Genomic DNA, 21,818 nt, shown 5'->3' with positions numbered 1-21,818 from the left:
AGCTAAGAAAGCACAGAATAGAATGTTCAAGTCACTCGTATGACTCAAAACATACTTTATTCAAAGAACAGTATTAATGGACAGGGAAATTATGTTTACAAGAAAATCCAGAGGTAAACAAAAATCTGATTGCTATTGAAATTAAGTCATCATCAAGTTTCATACTTTAGGTTAAGGTTCTGAATAATTATACATCCGTATCATACAGAAATATTAACACAGTAGTTTAATATTTCCATAATAATTGGGTGTACCTGCAGAGCCTGCTCTCATGGTAATGCTTGTATATTCAATAGTTTCTTCACGGATTCCTTATACTGAGACATGTTATCTTCCGTTTCTTCATTTTTAAGTGCAGTTACAGAGTTTCTGTAATTCTTAACCACTTCAGATGCAAGCAGCTCTTCCTCAGTTACGTTACCGTCATTCTCCGAGGCTTTTATTCGAAGTAGTGTATCCAAGGCATTTTTCTGAGAACAGCTGTTTTCCCATATATATTCTTCCATATCTTCCTCAGTCTTCTCGCTCTCCCATATCTCAGTTTTCTGAAAGAAAACATACATAGTCTGGAAAACTGCTCAAGACTGAAACAAAACTACAGTAATATGAAGAAACTTGTCTCCCATACCAATTAACTTTAACAATTACAATCACCGTGGAAGATATTTCCCCTCCTCTAAAGTACAAGGCTTGTAACTCAAGCCTCAGAGTTCAAGAGGTGCCTGTACGCCATACATTTTCTGTGCAGAATGAGTTTCCTCCCTCCCACTTACCAAGTTCTTTAGGTATCTGGCAGATATAACTAGCAAATCAGAATGGGAAAAAAGCTTATAGACTAAACACGATGAATAACAAAAAGCCTTGTAAAAGTAGTCATTTTAAATAACCCTAAATGCTCAAGCTTTGGAAGTAGTGACCTAGCTATTATGCCCCTAGCATATGATTTTGGTATGTTTACATTGGCTGAAAGACACAAAGTGAGACAGCTTATACCAAGTAACCTATGAGAGACAACAATCCTTCACCATTTGGGAAATGTTGTGTGACTCATAAGGAAAAGCACCATCAATTAATCCATTCCCTCTTCCTGCAAAACAAATTGCTCCTCAAAAGAATCTCTATCCATAAGGTGCTAATTTTTACCTAATTAGCGTTGCAGGATTAGATAGGATCAGAAGTTGAACACAGACAGAAGACATCATCCCAGTGCCTGTAAATACTTGGCTTGTGCAGTTGTTTATAAATTTTCTCTTTGAACATTTCCCTGATTCAGCAGGCCTTCCTCTAGCTTCACAGACTGTTTAAGGGATATTTCAAATGTTATAACCTTGTATTTTTATAGATGTAATTTTTATTGTACTCTGGTAAATACATATGCTTTGTAGATATAGTTGTGGTTTTACACACAAACAAACATGCAAATAAATATACAAACTACAATAGATTTATAATTATTTAGTACTTTACTGATGAAAACAATACAGTGTCCTTGTATTATTTCAACTGTGTAAGAATAACAATTTGAAGCATTTTTGGTCTATTTTTGGTGTTTGTTTTTTTTTATTGATTTATTTACAACTGTTGTAGAAATGTCTAAATAAAACTTGTATTTGTCTGGGAGTAAGTTCAAAGAAACTTTATAGTAAAGCATTTATAACATATGGGGGGTTTTGATTTTTTTTTTTTAATCCCTTGCCAGAAAGAGCTCTTCAGTAAATTTTAGCTATGCTATGCAGAATCCAAAAAAAACTGGCAATCATGAGAGGGTTGGGTTTTCTGTTGGTGTTTTTGTTTTGCCTGTTTTGTTTTGTTTGGGGCGGAGGGAGCATGGGTAATATTGTTTTTTCATTTATTTTAAAACATTCTGCCCACTAGTCTAAAAGGTTGCTGCAGTCAAACCACAATATTTAATAACCTTTAATTAAAACCCAAGATTCCCCCCACCCCAATCCCTGTGTGCTTGGGTCCATCTATCTGAATGTAAAAGTACTTTAACAAATGCTGCATCCTACACCCGGTAAATGGAATCTCTTGCCTTTTAAATCTCTGAGTCCAAATGTTTAGTCAGAAACAGTGATTAACACTGCTAAAGGGCTCATATGACTGACATTAAAACCTGGACACAACACAACACAGAAGTAAAAGAACCTCATTCAGTTTCAGGGGCAGGTGGGGTGGGACAAGGATGACAGACCATAACCTTTATTGCTAAAACAGTAGAGGACAAGCAGGTAAAGTATGTTTGAAAAATATGACAATTCACTGTGGACATTTACATAGTTTAAAATTAATGTACGTCATCCTATTTTACATAACTTTTGCTTATCTGTATAATGGCTGTCCAAAACATTTTTTTCCTAAACACCAAAAGAACTCTAAAGAAAAAGCTTCTCTCACAGGGATAGGGTTTCTCAAGTGTAAGGGAATATAGGTTTTGCCCTTGGTCATTCCCTGGATCAAAGCAACATTTAAAGTTCAAACAAAAGATCACTGTGAGGCTTTTAAGCTCATTTAAGTTATAGCAGAGACAAGAAGAACTAATGACAGTTATTACATTTATCTCTTCAGGAAAATTCTTCTCTGCACACATTAACTTACAGGATTTTGGAGATGTATACTGATAAACAGATTAAGATTTCCCTATTTCTTTTGAGCTATACAGAGCAAGATTTTAAGGAGGCCAAAGAAACTGTTAGGTATTTCTTTCTTGGAATCCTTCCCAGCAGAATGGTGTGTCAAAATGGATTTTAAAATGAAATTTTAGTTCTGGGGGTAGAGAGGCAGGAAGGGATTTGACAGAAGGAGGAGACTGCAAAATCCATTACTCAGCACTGCTACAAGAAGCCAGTATCTATCGCTGCAATGTTGGTGGCCGTGCCTCAGAATGAAAAGTTATCCTACTGTACACAGGTCCAGACATACATCACAAACAGGAAACTGAACAGAAACCAGATTTTTGCAAACTGACTGTATTGAGTGAAAAGTAAATACCTTTCCAACCAGTTTTTACTGCGAAAGTGAATCTGTAATTATATATTCATTTGAAAAAGTACCCTAGGTTCACAAGCAGCCACGAAGTCTGAATAGCGAAAACGTTACAAGTGTTGTAGTCTTAGTTTAAAGTGAGAAGAAAACTATGACACAATGAGGGAAACTTCAAAAATGAGGTCTTAATCAAAGATTTTTTTTAGTTGATTATTTTTGTCCCCTGCAAACTTAAAGTAAACACTGCAGTAAGAGTCCTACAAATAACAATAAAATTGTGAAAACCTGAATAAAATTGTGGCAGTGTGTAACATTTTTCTATAATCCCCACTTAGTGAATGATGTAAAAAATCAAAATATTCAAAATATATTTCTTCAATGAATTCACTAAAAACAATTACTTCATTCTATCATACATAAGACACAATCTGAGTATTAACCAGCCTGGCTGAAGATGTACTCTGCTGATAATTCCAACTATTTCTCTTACCAAAGCTTCCAGTAAGAACCGCAAAAAGAAAAAAAAAGCCAACCAAAAACCCAACACCAGAAAACAACTGTTCATACAGTCAAAGGATCTAAACCTATTCCTAAAGAGCCACAGAGGAGTGATTTTTATTTTTTACACTTCCTAAAGCAAATATAAAGAAATATATTTTTTTTGGTGTTAAAAATGAATACGATTTTTTTTCTAAGCAAATCTTTTATGCTACAGTTTAAGCCAGTATTTTGGAACGTTTACAAGCCTTTAGAGCGCTTAATTAAAATGCTAACCCAGTATAAATAGTAAAATAGTACTCTGGCCAGTGAAATTGCTTTTGACATAAATGTCATTAACAAAAAGCTTCAACTTATATTGCACCTTTAAGTATAGAAGAACAGAAAGCATTTCTGGTCACCTGAACAAGCTTTTCACCATTTTTCTTCATTTTTCTGCCAGTTTAACTTTCATAATTTTGCGGTCACAGCAATATGGAAAAGGATTAGATTTGTCAGTTCTCTGGTGTTTCTTTTGGGGAAAACATTTTAACTAAGATTTGTAAGTGGCACACAGAAATCTTCAAGGCAATTAAAAACATCACTCACGTTAGTCAACTTTCTTGTCGGTGGTTTGAACAGTTAAAAAATTAATGCTCTTTAGCAAAGACCAAGTATTTTAGTGGGAGGTTTTTGAAGGAGAAGGCGAGTTTTTTAAGTTGCAAGTCAAACTCTGTATAGCCTGGAATAAATATCCCCATTTATTAGTACTGCACTGAAATTAAAGATACTCTGTGTGGTACAATAATTACAGATTTTCATGTAATAAATGACAGCTATGCTAACATTTTCCAAATTATTTGGTATCTTCAATCCAAAAAGGAGCTGCCAAAACAACAACATACTTACCTCTCTAAATGTATTACACTTTTGAACTTTACTATTTAGTTAGCAACTTAAAAAGAAGTATCAACATAAATTTGTACAGAGGCAAAACATATTTGTATCTGATGAGATTGGATACAAGATTTTTAATTGCTTGGTGATGCAGAATAGGTTAAAATACATTCTTCTGAATAAGCAAAAAGTTATTCTAGGACACAGCAATGGCACAGGGCAGATAAGACTCTAGAGCATAACAGAAAATGAGGAGAAAGACCGGGAAGACTAAACTTTTCCAGTAAGGTACAAATGTAAAACAGAAAAGGAGAACTAGCAGAGAAGAAAGAAGAGACCTTTGCCTCAAAAAATAATATTGGATGCAAAAGATACTCACAAGCTTAATCTCCGACCCTGCAACTAAGAGTCCTTAGCAGTCACCATCATCTAGATTGCCTCTTTCAAAAATGAGGACACTACCTAATTTCTCTGGGCTGAAGCAGCTGCACGTATTTTCTGGAAAATCCAGGCTTCTGCAAAGGTCATTTGTAAGGTATTTACCTAATGCAGTTTGTTTTCTGAATGCCAATCAGGTAAGATTCTGATCTTATCAGGAAAGATAAGTGATATTAAGGGTCCAAATATTTCATGATTTTCTGTTAATTTTGTTAATATCTATGCCCCACAAGATTTCATTTCACTCCAATATTTCGATGTAAAATTAAACAGATGTAAAAATATGTATTTATGCATCAAAAAGGAGCCTTGTTACTCCAGCAACTAGAAACAAAGGGCTTAAAAACAAGGTATTACAAAAAGCATGCCACAGTCTGAAATAGTATAAAGACAATTTTTAATTAAATCTTTTGCTTGAATATTCAACCTTTGTGGTTCCAAGCAAGAGGTACAAAGATATTTAACCTTCGTTCACTACAATACACATTTCCTGTCAGCAAAATTCTTCCCTTTGATTTTAAATGTTTGCATTCAGACCTTCAGAGAAAGTTATTAAATTTAACATCTACTATGCCACTTAGACTTATCTTTTCTGACTCATATTAATGATGAAAACTCTTTCAAGCTGTTAAGATTTTGAGCACTGGTGAGTGCACAATGAAACGCAATACATACTTCAAAACAAAGTATATATTACAACATTCAGAGACCACCCTTACTTCTGCCTCAGTTTGCATTACTTAAACCATATATAATGACATACTGAGAAAGAACACTATTGTATGGAGGGCACAGTCATATCACACTTCATTATTCTAAGATCTCAAAGTCAGGAGATTTACACTAAGCAGTCTTCAGTTATACTAAGTGGTGCCCAGAGCTTTAAATATCTCTCCCAATTACATGCTCTAGCCACTACACTACGGCCCTCCTTTTTCAGCAAAATGAATCCTGAATTTTCTTCTGCCCAGGGAGACAGCTTCAGCAAGACTTAAGCATCTCCCTCCACCTCCCATTTTAAGCCTACAACCCATGTGCCTTAACATCCTGAGTGTCCAAAACATAAAGTATACTTTCAAAATGGAAGTAACCAGAGACCTGTTTGGTTTCAGAATATATATCCTTTCATATATTTTAGGTTGAATTACAAGGTAAACTCTTACTATGACAACTGCAAAATTCTGTAACTAAGTTCTACTGGCACGACCTGAAGTGATGAAAAGTATGCTTACTTGTAACGGCTTAAAACGATTGTAGATGAAAAAAACCACAATACAATTTAAGTGCTAACTGAAGTCCAGAGAAAAGCTATACAACTGACTTCAGGATTACCACCAATGGTGATGTAAAAATATTCCTTCAGCTGCAGGCACACAGACTCCCCACCCCACCAGTGCCTTGCTGTTTAATGTTCTACTTAAAAAGGAATGCAAAAGCAATGTGGGATACTTTCCTCAAATGCATTCAGACCACAGCTTTGGGGTTCACAGATAAGTTTTAGTTAAGCCTCTGTCACTGTCTGTCCATTCTTCAGTTTTTTACTTCTCTCACCTCTCTGCTTCTACTGCCCTGTCCTTTCAAGTACTATTAACATCTAAAGTGCAAGCACAATGTAAGGAGAGGCACCTAGAAGACCTTTTGGCTATTACTGCACATATTTAGTAGCCAATTACCACTTACCCCTACCTCTATATTCCTTCTTCCCTACTGTTATTTTTAAGTCTTGAATCTTTTTTTATCAGACTCCTGAACTACACTACTAGAAAAAGCAAGAGAAAGTTCAAAATTGTGTAAAGCATTAACTCTACTGTTATTCTTAGTATGTCAGATTAGACCTTTTACTTTAAGAAATACACTGGAGAACAGAAAATGCAAAGGACACCTTTTCACTCATCTTTCAAGAACTCAACTGTGTCATACAGAATGACATCCTCCAGTCTCCATCATCTTGCATTTGTGTACATTGAAAATCAAGTGGAATTGGAGCAATTAAAACTGTTGCACCTTTTGTAGTCTTGACTGGTTTAAAACAACCGTAAGTTATTTTCTCATTCTATCTTTTTCGGATTCCTCCCCTTTAGGATGACTTTGAATGTTTTTCCTAATTGGAAAATTAACTTTCTCTTCCACTTGTTTCTCCTTCCTGCTTTCAACTCATAACAGAACTTTACTTTTCAGTGATAAACTATTAATCTGAGCCGTGTGAATAAATGGGTTTATGATAGTTTTAACCACTTGAGGGCAGCAAACTCTTACTCTTTAAAAAACACTTAGTACCACAAAAATGCATTCAGGTTTAGAGAGATGTTACAGCACTGAAGTTCAAGGAAGTTCAGTTCAATTCTTACTAGATGGTGCAAGTCAGGTATCTGCTGAATCCATTCTAAAAGCTAATAAAACACAAATATTTGATTGACAACCTTAAAACTATTAAACAGGAAGTAAAAGATCTCCGAGTATTTTAAAATAAGAGAATAAACGAGCATTCTCAAGTTTTAAAAACTGAATGTTTTAAAGATAACTGAACGAAGAGACCTGACATCTGTCTGCTTTTATCAAAATTAAAGTGCCAAATGCATCAGTCTGGGTTTTTAAAGTACACTTCTTGCTTCTTATGCATCTCTGTTAAATAACAAAGACTAACTAAATCAAATTCTCCATTAGATTTAGGCTGCCTCATTACCCAACCTGTAGTTCAAATAGGTTGAACCAAGACCACAATACGTAGACCCCTAATTAACACTGCTCCCCACTGTTCAAATCTATCTCAAGAAACAGCATACTGTCTTACCAAGCAACTATTATCAGTCCACCAGTATGCTGCCAGTATTCGGAACAGCTTCCCATAACTGTTCTGCTTTACAGTAGTATACCTCATTTGAGCCTGTGATAACAGAGGATGGATCAAGAACCACAGGATGAATTAACGTTTTTCCTCCTCTATCAAAACAAACAAGCAAGGTTTGGTTTTTTTCTGCCAGAAAACAACAAGAACTATAGATTCTCTTTTCCAAAAGCAAGGGTAACATTATCTGCTACAGGAATGCATTCCAGAGGACAAAAGAAAATAATCACATTTCTTTCTTCAGAATAAAGGTGGGGTTTTTTTTTCTTTAAATACAGATCAAATACCAACTGGTAACACTGTACTGTATTTTGGTAAATTCTAACACAATACTGAAAGGTTCTGAGTGCCCTCAGCTTTTGCAGAATTTTGCATGGTCAAGTCCACCAACGACATTTCTACGTGAACATGAGAAGACAGGAAAGACAGTATCGTTTCAAATGTAATACTATTTTAACTACCAATTTGTAGGGGTTATGTAGCCCAAAAGCCTATCCCGTAGTATCCCACTTCTGTAAGTAATCAAATAGCTTCAGCTACTTTCTCCTTTCCCAAGTCATTAATTTAACTTTTCACGCTCCTGCCACCTCTGTCATTTTCTTCACTTCAGCTCTTTATTCTGACTGTCTATCAACAGCTTGACAACTCTTTTCCCCTGTCCCTCCCTCCCACAGTGCGGAAACTCTGCTTCCTCCTCTAACACTCACAAACCCAAACCAAAACATTTATTCATTTACTGCTTCCCCCACTACACACACAAAAAAATTACATAAATTTGTTCCTTCAGTTCCTTCCCTTTTTCTTCATTTCCCCATGCATTCAACAAAAGGGAGCTCTTACACACATGATCATAAAAAACACCTGAACTTCTCTGAAAGCTTCTCTACACCAGGTTCAATCCTCCAACATATCTTCAAAGCCTTTCACAATTTGGCTAGTCTGTCTTCTTGCATGATCCATTCACTGCTAGCAGGTCAGAGTAGATAAAAATGCTAGCCAGTGCATTAACCTAGCAACATGCTTCCCTCACTTTCACCATGGTACCTTTCAGAAATGAGTTTGCCAAGTTTGATCTGGACAACCTTTTATTCATTTATCTAAATGCAAACAAACTCTCTTCCCCACGTTGCAATCCAAGAAAAATCCATTGTTAACCACATATTCAGAGCCTTGAGGCAGAGCTATACCTGTACCAACTGTAGGTAATTCCCCCCCCTCTTTCCTTTATATTTTCTCTGCACACACTTGTTGTGTATTTCAATTGTAACTCCATTACAAAAAGAATTCTTGTAAATTAATTCCACCTGAGCCCTCTAATTGCAATAGCAGTAGAATTACTAAATTGTGGATGCCCTGGGGTTTTATGGATGCCAAGACTAGAAAAGCATACAAGAAAATCTGTAATACAGAGACTGCTGTTGAAACAGCGATAAATTTTGTCTTCTAAGCATGCCTACAAAGAGCCAGAGGAGCCAGAATTACCCTCTTCATGCTCATTCAAGAGTAATGTTCTGCTGAAAATGCATGTCTACACAATGGAGCTTCACAGCTCATAGTTCACTACAAAACCACAAAGAACTGTCATTTTTTTAAAAAGGTTTCATAAACTACTTGGATGCTCTACTTTCTTACAGTTACAAACTAATTACACATCACTGACAATTAAAATATAATTACACTTGAAATTACATTTCCTGATGTATATCTGCATACAATCTTCCCCTTTATATATTCACATGCTTGTGGGTTCACAAAATTCAGTAATGCAGTGATTAACATAAATTAGAGTTACGCCATATTTAGAGAGACAGAAGGCAGAGTTTTCAGGACTGAGGGCAAAATTTACATGTAGCCAGCTTTCCCTTCACTTAGCAAAAGTGGAACACTGCCCTCATTTATTGAATTCCATCATGCACATACATTAGAACACAGTGTGGCACTACTCCATTGGAAAAGTCACCCAATCATTCAGTTAGTTCTGTAAACAGGATTGATGTTACTCTCTACATGGAAGGCCTGTTCCTGCCCATCCCCCTCCAATATTAAAGTTCATACAAATGAAAATAAACCATACATTGTTTGCTTATCGTTTACAAAATACATCCAAACTATCTTTCAGCAAGTTATTAAAAGACATTACCACTGACCATGGGAAAAAACAAACCAATCACAAAACAAAACATACCACAAAATGAAAAAACATGTCTCAGGAGACCATTAATTCTTCATGGAAATCAAAGACAATTACAACTGACTGATGAACTCATCAAATATTAACATGGAAGTTGAAAGGTAATAAAAGGGAAAGAGACTTGTGCATATTCAATACACACTGAACACTCACACAGCAATATCGTATAGCCCTGTCTTCCATCACTAAGTAATGCTAGAGCACAGGACAGATGCAGCATTCACTTGGAATTAATAAAGCAAGCAGTGTCTAGTGCTCTTGTCATTGCTTAATACTGGAAGCTGATCGGTCATTAATTTAAGATCTGTAATGCAATGTAATGCTGTTGGGGAGAAAAATATCCATGTGTACAAAGCACTTGAAATCTAAAGTAAATCTATCTTTTAAGACATATCTGACTTTAATTTGATGCACTCTACAATCACAAAACACCTCCTCCAAGGCAACTTCCAATGAAAGGGAAATACATCTCGCCCTCCTTATGTTTATGTCATCAATGCAATGATCAAAATCAAGAATACTGAAATTCATTAAAATGCTAAATATAGAGATTTAATTTAAATACTAGAGAACAACTGAAAACAGTAACTATGAATTTTGGTAGCTAATCAGCTACTATTTCTTTAAATGACTACATTTATGGAAATACACCGATGATGAAGGCTTTCACTGTCTGTCTCAAACAATATAACTAAAAACATATTACATTTAAACAAAGTTAAGATATCCAAAACATAAGTATGGGGTTTCAACAATAACTTCATTTCAGATTGCTAACTTGTTTTCTGTAAAAACACTTGTAAAATTGTTGAAGGCAATACTTATAACCAACACAATTAACCACAAAAATACAGAAGAGAAGTCTGAAGAATTCACTGTAAAAGAAAGATTTGTGGTCTAAAGATACCTTACTATATTTACAGGACTAAACAATTGTAGTAAATTATCAATAAATTGGAGTAGTATCTCTAATACATTCATCTGGGATATTTCACATGTATAACCATTCACAAAACGACCTACTGGGAAAATTTTCAAATATGCCACATCCTGAATCATTACAGAAAAGTTTACATTACACTTGCTTTGGCAGAAACATTTATCTGAAGAGTTACAGTAACTTTACATATTTTTCAGGACACTAACTCTGACGCAATGAAGCCCTAAAACTAACAGAAGATGGGGAGGATGTTCCTTTCCTGAGCAAAAGGGAGCTCAGAAAAGCAGCCTAAGACCTCACACCATCCATTTTGAGGCAAAATTTGTGAAAGCATTTAAGCAGCAGAATATTTCCAAATTACAGCCATGGTTTACTGGAGCCCAGGAAGAGTACAAGAAAATACAGATTCTAAGTAACATATAAGAGTGTGGAATCAGGCAAAATACTGTACTGTATCTTAGTTTTCACAACTTAAAAGACAGTAACACACACCCCTGCTTTTTTGGAACAGTTTTTTTCTTTAAATGTGGTTATTGTTAAGGATGCATAAGTAACTGATGTTAATCACAGAATACACCATTCCTCTGGATGCACTCAATTCATATTTGAATATTGTGCATAGGAAGCCCAGCATGCTGCCAAACTTAAGGTAGAATCATAAAATCGTCTAAGTAGGAAAAGATCTTTAAGATCAACCAGTCAAACCATTAACCTAGCACTGCCACATTCAGGAATTCTGAGAATGAACGTGTTTTCTGCTAGGCTGAGGGTCAGTTTTGGGCTTGTTGTGAGAAAAAGTATTGGGAAAAAATCTCATTACTAAGGTCAAAAACTAGAGAACTTCTGAAAAGAGGAAAACTCTATATTCAAACAACAGAACAGCACTTGTGAAGTTAAAGAAATGCACTCTAATTTGACTAGGAAATTGAGATTCAAACATAAGCAACTTAGATGAAATCATCAAGAAAAGTGAGGTGGATGAGGAAAAGAATCTAAGATAATTTACTTCAAGCTGCACACAGTCATGGAACTTTCTATAAATTATGAGAGAGCTCATTAGAAACCACACACATGTTAAGGAACACAGGTTATTCACAATTGCTTACCCAAGATTCATGGTACAAAACTGTAAGGAGGTGTATGCCATAATCATAGTTCTGTCTTCTTAGTGGACACCTGAAAATTCATAAACAAAGCTAGTCTTTTTGATATCAAGCCACTGTAATATACTTTTGAACAAAATGTTAAACTCGCCATCAGCATTTTCTGATTTGTAATGTAACGAATCTTAGGAAAATGTGTGTTTGATTCACATGCATTTCTGAATTACACATAATAAAATACATCATCATGAAGGCATGAGTATTAAGAACACAGACGAATGAGCATCTGCAAATCAGCAGGAAAATGTACAAAATGCAAGAATTTACAGATCTTCAGGAAACATTAAAAACTTCTTTACCCTCTAAGCCAAAACATTAAGTCTGAACTTGCTTAAAACCTAATTTATTTTCTCCCCCAAGACTTGAAGGGAGGAGGATGACTGGTGAAAATAGCCATGAAATAGCAGTTCAGAACAGGAGAGCTAGCCAATGATTTCAGAAGAAAAGTTTAAGTCAATGTAGCTGTAAGTCAGAACAGGATCACCAGTAAGATTTGTTGGGATAAGACACAGTCCTGCAAAACCAGTTCTTTTTCTTAAAACTAGTCATGAAAACCTTCTGCTGAGAATTTAATGGCATTAATCTCTTCCTCATGCTGATCAACCACACCTTCCTGTCTCTTTCTCCCACTCACCTCTTCCTGCAGGCTCCTTCACCCTGCTTCCTGATGTGGAACAAACTGAATCGTGCAAGACTACATCTGAGACACTAAAAAAATCACTCATCTGAATGCCTATGAACTATGGCTGTTCTACAAATAAACTTTAAAAAGGACTCAAGCTTTTGACTTTTATTTCTTGCATAGTCAAAGAGTCTCATTTTAAAACTAATCAAAATACCAGCCTGGAAAAATCCCATATTAAAGAAATGGATACTCCAAGAAATGGATACTCCTCAGAGCTTGGGCCTTAGAATTTACTAAAAATAAAGTTAAATACCAAGAGGCACATTTAAGAGTTTCTTCTGCAACACAGCATAAGACCATTCACAGATGCTCTAGAGGGTAAGCTCCTTTCAGCTATCCTAATGCTTCAGCCAAAAAGTCCTGCTAGGGAAATTAAACTATTGATAGCACAAGTGGTCCCAGTAAACTACACAGATTTCCCAGTCTAATCGAAAAAGGTATGCACAATTTTATTAATTCTGTATTTATTTTATGTAAAATAAACCAGTACCTCATATGAAAGGACAGGAAATTTAAGAGGGGAAAAATAATTCTAATGAAAACATGTGAACAGAAAAGACTGTCAATAATGTTTTTCCTACTGCTGAAAGCAGCTGTGAATTAAAATTTATCATGAATCGAGGAATACGTAAGTATTCTCTTAAAACATTTCAGAATCCAACACAGAAAACAGGTTTCTCCAATGCAGTCTTCTGAACATAACTATAAATAAATACAGTGATTTGTTTATATCTAGAAAATCAAAACACTGAGAAATGTCTGGTTACCAATGCCATTTTTCTTCCCTGAAACTCTTCAGAACATTCTTAAAACTAACAGAACCCATGGGTTCTGTTGGGAAACATGAGAACTACTTTAAAATAACATTTGAGACTTCTAAATACAGAGCTTCAATAATCAACAATATTTAACAGGTATTAGGTTTTTGACCTTATATGTTTTGTCCATTACAATTTTAACAGTTAATAACAGGAGTACTGGTATTCTTAAGTCATATTTTAGCCTTAACAATATAGTAAGTCACCAAGGCAATAACTTCCAGTAATATCACTGGAAGGCACCCAGCCATCTTGTAACTGTACCTGTCTGTTGTAATTGTGAGTGTATCTGTATCCTTACAGTACCGCTCTCCTACAAGTTTAATGAGCTTCTTCTTGGCATGGTCATCCAAATTCAGGTTAGAAAGTTTTACCTTCAAGTACAAGAGAAAACACCTTTAATTACTGGTATAAATCCAATCTCTACACCCTGCAAATATTTAAAGATAGTTACATCCACCTTTTATCAAGTATTAAAAGGATAGCTATTAAGCTAGTAACATTACAACCTGAGTTCTAACATGCTGTAATATACTTAAGGAAATCCACTGCTTTTTATTCAGACATTCAGTATACCATTCCCCTCTCATTTCCTTGCAACATGTCATACTTGCACACGTTTTGTCGAGAAAGCCAAGTATTTGGGGTTTTGAAACAAAGGTTGTTTACAAAAATACTACTTACTCTTAAAATCACCACTCTTGCTTTGGGATTACGAATAGATGTCCCTGAAGAAACATAATCTACCGTTTCAATTTCAATAGGAAAATGCTGTTCACATTTCTCATCACTGTCCAAAGCACTTGGCCATTCAGTGCAGAAATCTGTATAATAAAGAGAAAACATTCAAAGTAGTATCTGTTGTTTCGTTGGTTTTTTTTTTTCAAATTTATTGCAATATATATTTTTTAAAGTACAATTTATAGAAACCATCCTCATTTAGATAACAGCAGGATCTCTACTAGACTTGCTACATATTTCAATGTGTTTCTTTGTACTGGGTTCCCCAAAAACAGGATACAGTACTCCAGATGCCATCTCACAACTTCCAAGTAGAATCACTGAATGGTTTGGGTTGAAGGGACCTTCAAAGATCAGCTACTCCAAACACCACGTCAGGGACAGGGACATCCTTCACTAGATCAAACTGCTCAAAGCCCCATCCAACCTGACCTTGAATACTTTCATGATGGGGCATCCACAGCTTCTCTGGGGCAAGCTCTTCCAGTGTCTCACCACCCTCATTGCAAAAAACTTATTCCTTGTGTTCAATCTAAGTATCTACCCTCTTTCAGTTTGAAACCATTGCCCCTTGACCTGTCACTACAGGCCTTGGTAAAAAAGTCTCTCCTCGTCCTTCCGATAAGCCCTCTTTATATACTGAAAGGCAACAGTAAGATGTCCCAGAAGTCTTCTCTTCTCCAAGCTAAACAACCTCAATTTTCCCAGCCTTTCTTCACAACCAGAGGGCTGGAACACCTCTCCTATCTGTGTAGTTCTCATGTGACAGGTCCACATCTTTCTTGTACTGGGGACCCCAGAAATGGATGCAATACACAATAGAGAGAAAATAATTAACTTCCTGAATGTGGTTGCTAAACTCGTTAATGCAACCCAGTGTGCAGGTAGCCTTCCTTGCCACAAGGGCACACTGCTGACTTATGTTCAACTTTCAAATGCCCACCAGGCTCCACGTGGCCTTTTCTGCAAAGCTTCTTCCTAGCCGTTTGCCCCCCTGCCACACGCATGCTTGTACTACTGCATGGGTTATTCCATCCCAGATGCACGACTTTGCAGTTGCCTTTTTTTAACTTCATGAGGGTCCTTGCAGCAGATTTTTTCCCCTGCCCTCTGAATGGCAGTTCTGCTCTCCGGTGTATCACTTGTTCCCCCCCAGTTCAATATAATCTGAAGACTTGCTGAGGTTGTGCTCTCTACCATTATCCAGGCTGTTATAAAGCACGTGTTCACATGCTTGGAAATGTCTTCCAGGAAGGTTTGCTTCAGAATCTTCCAGAGAATGCTGTGAGGCTGACTGACCTGCAGTTCCCTGCATCTTCTTTTTTGCCCTTCTTGAAGATGGTCAGGCAAAAATTTCCTGTTCCTCCTGCATAGTCTTAACCTGCTTCGACCTACTGTGTACTTTCTTTTTGCATCTCTGGTCACTCAGGAGTTCCCTGCACACCCATGCTGTCCTTCTGCCACACCTGTTCAACTTTCTGCACACTGCAATGGATCATTCTTGCTCTTTTGAGGAGGTTGAATTTAAACATCCACCAGCTCTCACAGGCCACTTCACTCCTTAGGAGACTCCCCCATGAGATCTGCCAAGCAGATTCCTGAAAAAACCAAAACCACTCTCCTAAAGTCCAGACTGCAGTTCCACTGTCTGTCTCGCTCACTTCTCTCAAGATATTAAACACCAGTTTCATCACCACTGTTACCAAGGATGCTGCTAACCTTCACATACTTGACCAACTCTTCCTTGTTTCTGAACAACAAATCCAACAGAGAAAGTCCTCTAGTCAACTCAATCATCTGCATTGAGAAATTGCCTTCCTCATTTCTCTGAAGATCTTAAACGCCACAATCTTTTCATAACCAAGGCTGCTGGCAAACTTGACATCTCCAACCAGTCCTTCCACACTTGCGAGTAACAGGTGCAACATAGCACCTTCCTACAGACAGTCTGTACAACATTTCCATCAAGAAATTATCTGCAACACACTCCAGAAATCTCCTAAATTGCTTCCATCACATCCTGCTATGCTTCCAATAGATGTTGAGATAACTGCAGTCCCCATGAAAACCAAAGCTTGCAGTTGTGAGGCTTTTTTGAGCTGTTCATCCACTTCCTCTTCTCAAATATGCAGTCTGTGGCAGATGCCCACAAAAAGATCCTTTTTGGCTTTTCCTCTGATCCCAGCTCTCAAGTTCTTAACCAGCTTGCTACACACCTCATTGCAAAGCTCTGTATCTGAGCTCTTCTTCTGGCTACAGGTCAGCTCCTCCACAACATCCTTGCCTGTACCTCAATCATATAAGCTTTCAATCTGCATGTCTGCGACTCCTCAGACTTTGAAATTCCTCCTGTTTCCCATGTTGCATGCATTTGTATACAGGCAACTCAACACAGGCCTCTTATCACGCAGGTTGAGGGGAGACCTTAATACCCTCTACAACTACCCCAGACTGTAACAAAGTGGGTGTTGATCTCTGTTCCCAAGTAGCAAGTGATTAGGAGGAAAGGAAACGGCCTCAAGTTGCACCAGGGGAGGTTTAGATAGAATATTAGGAAAAGTTTCTTCACCAAAAGGATTGTCAAGCACTGCAACAGGCTGCCCAGAGAAGTGGTTGAGTCACCATCCCTGGAGGTAGGTATTCAAAAGATGTGTAAATGCGGCGCTTAGGGACATGATTTAGTGGTGAACTTAGTGTTAGGTTAACTGCTGGACTTGATGATCTTAAGAGTCTTTTCCAACCTAAAAGATTCTATAATTCCATCTCCTCCCTGACTCCTTCTACCTCCACTCTTTGATGGCTAACCTCATTAGGTTCTCCTTATTTGCTTGCTGTGTCTCCCCAGCAGACCTTGCTCTCACAGGTTTCATTTATTAATAGCATTTTACTGATTGAACCCTGGTTTAATCACAGATAATCTTCTGAGAACTGAGTCACATTCATCACTCATCTTCCTTAAGATGCTAAACTATAAATTCTCCAGTATAAGCAGAGCCTAATTGAAAGGTAAAAGTCTTACTGGTGTGCTGAAAATCCCCCAAGACATATCAGCCTACCACCCGTACGACACTATGCAGCAGTAAGAAAGCATACAATACTAGCCAAAGCCTGACAAATAACCAGCTTCACAGGTGGACTGTGCCTCACCTTCTACTTCATCACACAGGTACATTGTGCATTGTCTTAAAACTTCAAGAGAGATGTTTTATTTAAAAACAGAAAAAAGAAAAAACCCGACAAAAGAGAATAACCCCCCCCTCACCTTTAAGAGCTGCACAGTGTTTCTTAATTGCAGGAGGAGTAAGATGCAAAAAATTGGGAATCTGAAACAGACACATTAAGAGTTACCAAAATAATAGCTTTCTGTCTGTTCATAAATAAAAGGGAATTACTGAAAACTGACTACATTTTTAACATTTGTTAAGGTAGTACAATACGCTTAATAAAATATTAAGATAAGAAGACTCTTCTCAAGTCTGATTTAGCAAAAGACTTAAGTTAGCCCCATTACAAAAGTCATAGTCATGACAATTCTAAAAACATCTCCTGCTTTGGTTCATTTGTTACTTATATTTGTATTTGTTACCATTTCATGGAGTATTACCCTATTTAATAATAGAAAACTGTATCCAATACAAATATTCCAATCAAAGCAGTGCAGCCTTAGTGAATAATGACTTTTAAAGTTACCACACACCAATGGCACGTGTCTTACCTTCATAAGTTCTAAGTTGCCTTCCTTTGGTGGAGGTACTCCTCCCTTCACTGGGTAACCCATTCGAACTGGGAGAGGCACAGAGGCAGGTTTAAACACTGCTGCTGTCGGATAAACACTGCTCCAGTCCTGATCAACAGCCATCCTCTCAGTTCTGGGAGGTATACCCTAATAAATTGAAAAGTATAAAAAGTTTGATGGAAGATACACTGTTTGGTGAGACAAAGCAGGAGCAAAACACACAACAGTTATTTCAGGAATAAATTCTCACAGCTAGAAATTTCCAGACACCTTTACATTGAAAGTTAGTGCTCTTTTGTAATGGAATTTTTAAAAGATAGCCTCTCAAACTCAGGTTACAGGCCTTTCCCAATCTTCAACTGCATTTTATTTCAGAAATGCTTAGAAAGAACTCACCATTTCCTGCATTATGATAGATCAGCGGGGGGAGGGGGGGGCAGAGGGAAGAATCAAACTAGTATTTAATTGCAAATTCTGTTTCCTAAAGTGCCTAAATGAGTTTTAAAATTCTGGAATTCTGAAAGTCTGAACAAGTTAATATTAAAAAAAATATTAATAACTCCAAAATTACTTGCTGTAAAAATCCCAGTACAGGAATGATGCATTGCTACATTGCAGAAATAGCTTATATCCTCCATAATAACTGACCAAGATTTCAGTCAAATGCTCTTTCAAAAAAATAATCAAATCACTGTTTTTTTCCCAAAAAACCTTAGTTTTTACTTTATAATGGTAAAAAACAAATATACGCAGTCAGTTGGTCTCACTGCTTTGGTATATCATTATATCACCAGTTAACAGTGGAAGTTAAACAAAAATGTAATACATGCCAGGTCCACTTTTACTATTTGCCTTTAAAAATCGTAACATCTGATGTACTGCTTTTGAAATTTATGTGTGGGATAAATAAGAAAATACTCGGTGATTAAATGTTCAGGTATCACTTTAAATTCCACTGTGCATGAACAATTTCACTTACGCACAATATCACAGCTTTTTATTATGCCAGAAAGAAATCACTACAGATCCTGTAAACTCATACTGAAAACAACATTAAAATGTCTATCTGTTTTTTAAATGAACTTTACATTACTTTTAAGACCTGCAATACACAGTGTCAATACAAGCTAACTGTTAGCTTGTTATCGTTAATGCTTTTGCCTTTTTGAGAACACAGACTGAAAACATCTGGGAGACTGAAAAAAGTTAGGTCTGGGTTCTAGAATAGTTACAGTGAAATGTTTCACCAGGTTTTGACTGCAGAAGGGGTTCCTGTACAAAATGTTAAGCCATATAACTTAGAAAACTTTTTCAAACACCTAAGTTAACCACAAATAATTTCAGTACTTACTGATCTTACAAACTGTTGTGTCCTGCCTCTTCTCCTTGTGGAAGCTGAAAGAAAAAAAAAAAAAAAAAAATCAGTAAAAACTATTATATGGGTTGTGGGGGGAAGCAGCAAAATTTTGTGTTTTTTTTTCTTTCATAAACACAATATACACTAATACTTCCCAGTCTTTACATGGAAGAAGGGGAAGATCAGATACTCATACTGCAGATTGCTTGCTTATTTTTTGGAATTTAAGATTAAAAAAAGCTTGGAAGCCATTCCGTCTGGGTCTATCCTAGAAACATGTTAACAATAATTTAGTGGTTACATGCCTAAATGCATTTTGCTAGCATCATTTATTCCAGCTTGATGCAGGAGAAAAGAAAAAACGAGATGGGAGAAAGTACACTTTTGCTTTCATAACTGTGCTTCCTTTCCTCCTTCCCACATGGCTGTTGTCACAAATCACTTTCTACCAGCAGCACAAGACAGCTAAATCTAACAATTCACTATTACCAAAAGGAGAATCCCATGGTTCCATCCCTTCCTTCTGACAGCTCATCTTCACACCCTCTTCCGTGCCACTCAAGCTCATCTAACATCTGTCTAAAGAGTTAAGCACATCAAACTGTTTTTCTTCTTGAGCTGGGGAACAAACCAATGGGTTTGTTTTCTGCCATTTTACCATGTTCATCTGGCTTATTGAGCAGTCCCAGACAAGATGCACCACAGTGAAAGAGTTTACTCCCTTCCAGCAGGCCTGAGACACCATTTGGCTCAAATTTTTAGCCACCTAACTTCAGTTGGAGCTGTGATGAGAGACTCGTGGGGATGCATGAAGATAGCAATTACCGCTTGATTTTCAATCTAAAGTGAGATCTTCATTTTCTTGGTTTGGTTTCCTCCTCCTCCTCCTCAAAGTTTAAATACTTTCAAGCCACCCTGTCTCCCTCCTCAAACTCTAAATACTTTCAAGCCACGCTCTGTCTCCAATAAACAACATCAAAACAACACGGCCTTTATAAAAGTCAGATAAATGAAAGTGAATACAGTAACATTTATTTTCAAGCATCTAGTTTGAGCTTGGGTGCTTTTTTGCTTGCTTTTAATTGTTGCCATAATACAATACAGAATATAATTAGCAAAAAAACACTGAATGGGATTTAAGAGTGAAGTTGGGTTCTTTCTGCCTCATTAATTTGTCTTACAACCCTACCCCACATAAGCCTTGGAAAAATTATGTATTTTGCAGTTCTTCTGTTTTCTTTATCCAAACTCTGTTCTTCCTCTTCTTGCTACATAAAAATTCAAAGTGAACAATGCATATGGGGCTCTGCAACAACTAATACACAGCATTCTTTTATCCCTTAATTTGCCATTTTTGTGGTGCTTTCAGACACACTTCAGTCATACCAATCCTATTAAATTTGTTACAAACATCTACAATTCCAGGTCAGGAAACCTTTTACTCCTGCAGTGCCAGGGGCTCCAACATCAGACATCACTTAAAGGCCTTTTCAGCAACCCAGCCTGCTCCTGAGCCTGCAGATGACAAACGCCAACCCTGCCTTCAGAAAAACATCGGTACAACCCTGCCCAACCGTTTCCATTTGCACTCAGAACACCCTGAACAGCTCTGCTTGAGGCCAGACACGACGGCAAATGCTTAACCTGCCTCAAACGATGAAACTCTGACTCGTAATACCTAAAACCAGGCGATGCACTGCAGGTCCACCGTATCGCTGTAATCCTAAATATTCTGTCTAGCAAACACCCGTTTGTTCACTTCTTTCTTCAGACTACTCACAGTATTTGTGCTGCCTTTACCACCGCAAAAGTAAAGAAAAAAATCTGTAACCTTTACCACAAAATTTAAAAATGCAAACAAACCAAAAGCTCTTCAGCAAATACTTGCAAAGAAATCCGACTTTTTCAAGGCCGTCTGCAGCCGGGAAGGATGTAGGGCCACGGGCCTCAGCTCCCCGCCCGCCCTCAGCGCCCCGCCAGCCCGAGCCCCCCGCCCCCGGACGGCTGCACCCCTGCCGCCGCCACAGTCGGCCGGGCCGCTCTCACCTTCCCTCTGCTGGCCTTCCCCGCTGCTCACCGCAGGCACGGAGGAATAAGGCGCCGCCCCGAAGGCAGGTGCGAGCGGAGCCCTTCCGCAGCGCCGGCCCAGCGCGGCCCAATAACCCGCCCCGAGCCGCGCCGCCCCGCTAACGGGCGCCATCTTCCAGCCCTGCCGCGCGCAGTCTCCCCCCACGACCCGCCCCCCGGCAGGACGGCAGCCGGCTCGGGCCAAGCCAGGCGGGAAGTCGAATCGCAGCAGCTCCCCGCCCTCGAGGAGGAGGGGAGCGGGGAGGCGCGGCGCGGCACGGCGCGGCGCGGCGCGGAGCTGACTGGCGCGCCCGGGGCGGGGCGGAACCGCAGCCGGAAAGCCACCGCCCTCAGAGCGGGGCGGGGAGGGGCGGGGGGCCGTGCGGGGATCGCGCTGGGCCCGCCGGTTTGGTGTCCGTACCTGCTGCCGGGCCTGCCCAGGGCTGCGGGGTTGGGGGGGGCGTTTCTGCGGGTGGCT

The 21,818-nt window shown here is 38.1% G+C and overlaps 1 protein-coding gene across 1 annotated transcript; it reads right to left on the bottom strand.

Annotated features, from left to right (window-relative positions):
- Positions 1-38: 38 nt before the first annotated feature.
- Positions 39-21,507, bottom strand: MRPS35 (mitochondrial ribosomal protein S35). Its single transcript, XM_037388937.1, has 8 exons — positions 21,320-21,507; positions 19,268-19,311; positions 17,896-18,063; positions 17,443-17,503; positions 14,124-14,263; positions 13,704-13,813; positions 11,880-11,949; positions 39-545 (listed from the first exon to the last, which is right to left on the bottom strand). The coding sequence occupies exons 1-8, from the start codon at positions 21,471-21,473 to the stop codon at positions 270-272; spliced, it is 1,023 nt and encodes a 340-aa protein (XP_037244834.1). The 5' UTR covers positions 21,474-21,507; the 3' UTR covers positions 39-269.
- Positions 21,508-21,818: the final 311 nt, after the last annotated feature.

This window comes from Falco rusticolus, chromosome 5 (assembly GCF_015220075.1).
Source record: "Falco rusticolus isolate bFalRus1 chromosome 5, bFalRus1.pri, whole genome shotgun sequence".
Lineage (NCBI taxonomy): Eukaryota > Metazoa > Chordata > Aves > Falconiformes > Falconidae > Falco > Falco rusticolus.
Note: the sequence above shows the minus strand (reverse complement) of the source record. Positions and strands in the feature narration are given on the sequence as shown.